We start from the raw sequence: 6099 nt of genomic DNA, 5'->3' as shown, positions 1-6099 counted from the left end.
AAATATGAAGAAGCAATTTCTTGTCACAAAAAAGCTGCTGGTGAGTAGGTATTTCTCATATTCCAGCTCTTAAAATCAGTTTCTAGATTTGCATGCTTCATTTAAGTAGAATATCTAGTTACTTACAAAATATTCTTTTTATTCTTAAAATGTGAATCTGTTTTTCAGTCCAGATCAAGGACCCTTTTGGAAACTTTTTCTCTAATATGAGCAGCTAAAGCCAGACGTTTCCAAAGTTGTTTTGACTGGGGGTGGTTATCACAGTGAAGGCAGTTCTTGACTCAAGATGAAGCCAACACCTTGTGTCATGCACAAACTGCAGTTGGGGACCTGCTGTAAGCCAGTTTCACTTTACGCTTTGTATTTTCTTCACTGCTTTCACAGCTGAAGTCACCTGCTTTCTCTGTCGATAAAGGAAATACTTAGACAAATGCTTGTTTACTTACTTCCCTTTCCTAATGTCTGAATCAAGACAGCTAAGAACAGGTGATGAGCTCAGCTTTCCCAGGACTCAAGCAAAACAGCAGATTGCATCACAGGCCTTGACACTGCAATTGACAGCCTCTGCCTCTCCTAAGTGAGACTTTGTGCATTTACCTGTCTATTTAACTAGTCACACTTAATTATTTGTGTTGGAGTCCATCAGCTGGCTGACAGTGTGGCAACTGCTTGGCAGAAGAAGAGAGGGGAGGTCTTAATTGATGCAACAAGTAGGACATTTCCCGTGACAGAGCTTGTGCGGAGACAAAATAAGTGGCTGCTCTGAACATCGTAACCTAGATACCGGGCATTCTCACTTTCCATTCATAAATACTAGAAAATCCCATAAAACGAGAAACTGATAATTTCTTTGGTATTTATGAATACTCAGAGCAACGAGGGATAGCACTTGCGTTCTAATATGCAGACTTTTCTTTTTGGTTTCCTTCACTTCGTATACCAAGACAAAACCCAGAAATGCATTAAATGTTTATTGCTTTTCTTCATCTGATGATTCTGTGCCATTATCTTACATCCTTTGGAATCTGGTTAAGAATTTCTTGTATCTTGTCATTTTCAGCACTAGCAAGCTATGCTCAAAGGCTGAAGTGCTGCTCTGACTGTAAGCCAGCACCTTTTCTGGTTTGGAAGGGAAGCTGATGAAAAAAACAGGGAACTACAGACTATACCTCTTCATCAAGAATATAATTAAAAAGCATGACTTCATAATACTGGTGTGCCATGGGCGAGAGGATTTTACTTATCACATTTTGTCTTAAAATGCTTGTATGTTAAAAGTCTGGTCCTTAGCTGCGTTTCTTTCCTTCACGGGAAAGTTGTTCTTCTGGGACTTTCTGGAAATGGCTATTGTTCTCCTCTGAAAAACAAATTGGAACAACCTGAGCCAACAGAATGCCATGACAAGGGTGTAGCATGTATTACATGATCTTACGATAATTTTTTCAGACTTTTGAAAAACAGAAGGTGTTTCCAGCCACTGTAACTTGGTACATACTTTGCCTCTGGACTGCTGCTTTTATATGGGGATTCAGAACATGGGAGGTCTGAAGCCTTTTCTTAGCTTTTATGGAAACATTCAGGTTTTGTAACCCTGTCCTAAGTGTTTATCAATTTTCTCTTCTGCAGCATACCTTACGGACGCTATGAAGCTGACCCAGTCGGAGCAGGTGAGATCAAAGTGCAGCAGACACCAGAATCAGCCATAGATCTGTTGTTTGCCTGTGTGTCATATTGTGCCCTGACTGATCATACCCCTCTTGGGCATTAGCCTCTGCATAGTTTTCTGAACCCATGGCAACTGCACCAGGAGGTTTAGAAGTGCAGTGATGCTAGTCTTCCTTGAGAGTTTTTCGAAGTTTATGTGGAGCAGGGACAAGAGAACTACTAACCCATCCGAGGGTTCTCCAACAATGGTTTCTAGTCTGCAAGGCATCTTCAAGTAGGTGATAAAACTAGTTTCATATTTAACTTTTGCTGTGAGGCACTTAGGCTGTTTTGCTGAGACAGAAAGCCGAGCATCTCATCTACAGGCTGTAATTTTGGTTTTAGTCATCCTGACTGGGGATCTCCAGAACAACAGCCCTATACCTTTCCTTATTCATTGCACAAATCTATCTGTAAATGTAGTAGTGTAGTCTGATCAGCACTTTTGTAGCAGCAGGCTTTGAGTTTAGCCAATATTATCAAAGCAAATAACCCTTGGAGATCGGACACCTGTCTTTCCTCCAAAGGGTCATTCTTGTAGAAAAATGGTAGCCTCTTACCCAGGTGGTTCCTCTGCGTTATTAACCACCATGCCACCCCCTTCATTAAATATGGCTGAATCATTTGAGACCATATCTGGCCTTCGAGCAGTTTCCGGCTTAGTGTTGGGTGTTATTAATATGTCTACGCAGATACCATCACAGAAGCATATAAATAGTTTGTACTATTTAGCTAAAGTGTGGCTGTGCATGCCAAGTGAATCTCTTCCTTCTTGGTGTTGGTCACAGGTCAGTTAAACTCCTAATGCCTCCGCTCAGAGGTATTATCATAGCCTGGTCAGTGACTTAAAAACAAAACCCGAACAAACAAAAAGACCAAATGTTAACTCGCTCCGTCACAGTACTAGTAGTTATGCTAAATTTGGGTGACATATCTGAATCGGCTGCATTGTACAAGCAGCGATCACTTCTTGCTGGATTTACTATCTGAATAACAAAAGCTCCTCCCCTTCCCTCGGGCATGCTGTGATGCTGTTTATGTAAATATTTACATGCATGTAACTTTACGTGCATGAATATTCAGGTGGGATTAGGGATCACCAATTAAATTGTTTAATCTTGTTCTTACTCAGGCTCAGCTATCACTGGAATTACAAAGGGATAGTCACATGAAACAGTTACTGCTCATCCAGGAGAGGTGGAAAAGGGCAAAGAGGGAGGAAAAGCTGAAAGCCCAGCAGAATGCTGACAAGGAGATAGCTGCACATCTTCAGACTTCTTATAAGCCATCTGCTGAAGACTCTGAGGATCAAAACGTATTGGTTCCTGTTACTCAGAAGTACAGCCCTTCCACAGAGAAACATCCACAGGATGTTCAGGGTGTCTTTGACAGGGACCCGGATACACTATTATTTCTGCTTCAGAAAAAAAAGGAGCCGGTAGAAGCATGTATTGGGAGTAAAGCTCCCAAGGATGACAAAACAATAATAGAAGAGCAGGCAACCAAAATTGCAGATTTGAAACGGCACATAGAATTTCTTGTAGCTGAAAATGAGCGATTAAGGAGAGAGAATAAGCAGTTAAAAGCAGAAAGAGCTAGACTCCAAAAATCTCCAGTAGACAAGGAGTTGGATGTAGATGCTGACTTTGTCGAGAAGTCAGAGTTGTGGAGTCTGCAGCAACACTCAGAAACTACTTCTTCAGCTGCAACTTGGCAGAAGTTTGCAACAACTGCTGGGAAGGCAAAGGACATTCCAATACCCAACCTTCCCCCCCTGGACATCCCGTCCCCTGAACTCCCTCTGCTGGAACTCTCCGAAGATATACTGAAAGGACTGATGAATAGTTAAAACCCAGGAAAAGTGCTCAATGTAGTTACACAAACTTAAGAAAAGGGAAAACCACCGGGACAATGGTGAACTGAGGGCAAAAACATCTAACACAATCCTACTGTTGGAGAAAAGGCATTAAAGCAACTTTGTTACTGTGAAATACACATCATATCTGATCTACTTCATAAAAGTTAAAGGTACCATAATCGGTATAAGATGGCAAGCTCTTTAGTCTTTCTCCCAATGTTTCAAACCAAATGACTGCCTGGAGAATGTTTCAAGTAACACAATCCTTCAGGGTTTTAAAGTATGCTATATGTAATAGTTATCTATAATGCCATAAATGATGGTGCAGAACCTAACTCTTATGGTTGCCGGTTGGCTGCCACTTCATATTGAAAAATGCTTTCTAGCATCAATTTAAACTGTGCGTTTCATTATGCATAACTTTGTTAATTCAGATACAGTGCAATTTATACACCTCCTAGATGGATTTACGTGCCACGCTCTTTCCTCCTGACCATGTTAACCTCAAGTCGGGAGAGATTTTAATTTCCATTCTATGAAGGAACCAACTTATTAGTTCTGTTGACAAGGGGGGTTTTGGGTTATCTGTTTACATAACTAATCAGGGTGCATCGAATCTAGCTATTGGTTTCTGTATAAAGTGACATTGTTTAAAAAAAAAAAAATCTGTACTTAAGGAAAAATACCCTTTTTGTTTTCAGTGATGCATGAATGGAAGTAATTCTAGCTGGCAGTATTTGATTGAAAAAGAAATTGTTTACAGCTTAACCTGATTCAAAAAGGATATGAAAATAAAAAGCAAGGTGTTTTGACACTAAACGTGTGTTAAATCTCTACAAATGTTGCAGAGTATAAAAAACAAATTAAGATTTATACTAACAGCGTTAGTAGACACGTACAGCTGAACTGCGTTCATCATCCAGCAAATATGGAAAGCTGGGATGAACTTAGAGGGCCTTGCCTATACGCGAAGTGACTCGGCTAATAGCTGCCTTCTAACACCTACAGAGCGCTGAAGTGCCAGAGGAAGCAGCACTATGCCTCTGCCGGGGGACAGGCTACCCGGAGCTGAACAAACCGTGCCGCGAGAGCTGCGCGCGCCCGTTCGGGGTTTTGGTTTCTGAGGAGGGCGGTGAAGCCCTCCTCACACTCGGCCCCCTTCAGCACGGGTCAGCCGGTGCCCGGCCCTGGAGCGCTAGCCAGCTCTACCCCTGCACTGGGTTGTCACCCGAACTGAGGCATTGCAATGTGCAGCGGAGGCGTTAGTTACCTTTAGCTGTTACTGATTAATGAAAAGTGTTAAGTGTTGCAAGCTACCCCATTTTAAGTTATTCTTGTGTTGTTACAAGGTAAGCTTGCTTTCTAAGGGTACATCTTTCTTCCAGAATGGACTTGGAAGTACAGCAACAACACCTTACTGCTGTGCAAATTCTCCCCTTACCTCTGTATACCTCCTGCGCTTGCTTGAAGGAGAGTAGGGACTGGAGGCTAGAAAAAGCCTATGGAAACAAAGGTGAGACAGGTTCATTAGAGGAGGTCCCTTGTGCTGAATTGTAGCAGAAAACTAATCTTGCTGGGGAAAAAAAAAATTATTTTTCAGTTGGAGCAGCAGCACATGGCCCCACAGAACAGCTGTGATGGGGTAGCCTGTTCCAGGTCAGGTAGATTAGGTCAGGTCATTATTCGGCTGGCGGCTGGCGGCTCTCACAAAAGGGCAAGTTACATTCTCCACTGTCACCTGCCTGCCTGGCTGTCTGTCACAGGTAACAAGGCAGTAGAGCGTAGTGTTTCTATTCATGTAAGTAAAGCAAAGAAAATGGTATGTGCTCACAAGAAGGAAATAAAATGATTTAAGCATCTATATCTCATGTCACTGCCAGGGATGATAGCCCAGGGCTGTTAGCTACAGACAGACATTTCAGCTGTCTCTGCAAATGGCAGCTATAGGAGAAGGAAGCAATTTTTAGCGTAGCTACCTCTGCTGAAACGTCAAGATTCTTCGGGGGGAGGGGTGTGGGTGGGTGTAGGGGAATTGCAAGATCTACCTTCTGTTTTTAAAACTAAACTGTCCCTTCATATAGAGCTGCATAAACAAAACAACAGGGCTGAAGGAAGCTGCTTCTCTGTAGGAAGATAGATAGCCAAGTAGCAGCAAAACTCCACGCTGCTACTTTTGAAAGCCTTGTTAAAACTTTTCTCTCTCCTGCAATGCAGATGTTTGTTTGTTCTTGCAGTCTGCCTACTCAACACGCGACCGCTGCCGAAATCAAACTCTGGGCAGCACGGCTTAGCACGAGAGTTTTCCACTCCCGTAAGGGACGCAGAAAGGAGAATGGGTGCAACGTTCCCTCTAATAGGATAGGAGCACTGGGCTGCGGTACAAGCACTGCTAGCGTTACTGCTGGCGTTACACAAGCCCCATGAAGGTGGTGTGGAAAGGTGAATATTTCTGTGTAATACAGAGATCGTCCCAGAGCTGGAGCAGGTGATACCCGTAAAGAGTCAGACCACCGCCTAGTGAACAACGCAGGTGCTCC

General features: G+C 42.8%; 1 protein-coding gene and 1 long non-coding RNA gene across 2 annotated transcripts; one reads left to right on the top strand and one right to left on the bottom strand.

The window, feature by feature from the left end:
* Positions 1 to 293: 293 nt before the first annotated feature.
* On the top strand, positions 294 to 4370 carry NRBF2 (nuclear receptor binding factor 2). The gene is made up of 3 exons (XM_009325828.1): positions 294 to 335; positions 1627 to 1667; positions 2837 to 4370. The coding sequence occupies exons 1-3, from the start codon at positions 308 to 310 to the stop codon at positions 3551 to 3553; spliced, it is 786 nt and encodes a 261-aa protein (XP_009324103.1). The 5' UTR covers positions 294 to 307; the 3' UTR covers positions 3554 to 4370.
* On the bottom strand, positions 1214 to 5063 carry LOC103918496. Its single transcript, XR_663700.1, has 2 exons — positions 5004 to 5063; positions 1214 to 1357 (listed from the first exon to the last, which is right to left on the bottom strand). It is a non-coding gene; the product is annotated as an uncharacterized LOC103918496 (long non-coding RNA).
* Positions 5064 to 6099: the final 1036 nt, after the last annotated feature.

Source organism: Pygoscelis adeliae, unplaced genomic scaffold (assembly GCF_000699105.1).
Source record: "Pygoscelis adeliae isolate BGI_AS28 unplaced genomic scaffold, ASM69910v1 Scaffold4, whole genome shotgun sequence".
Lineage (NCBI taxonomy): Eukaryota > Metazoa > Chordata > Aves > Sphenisciformes > Spheniscidae > Pygoscelis > Pygoscelis adeliae.
Note: the sequence above shows the minus strand (reverse complement) of the source record. Positions and strands in the feature narration are given on the sequence as shown.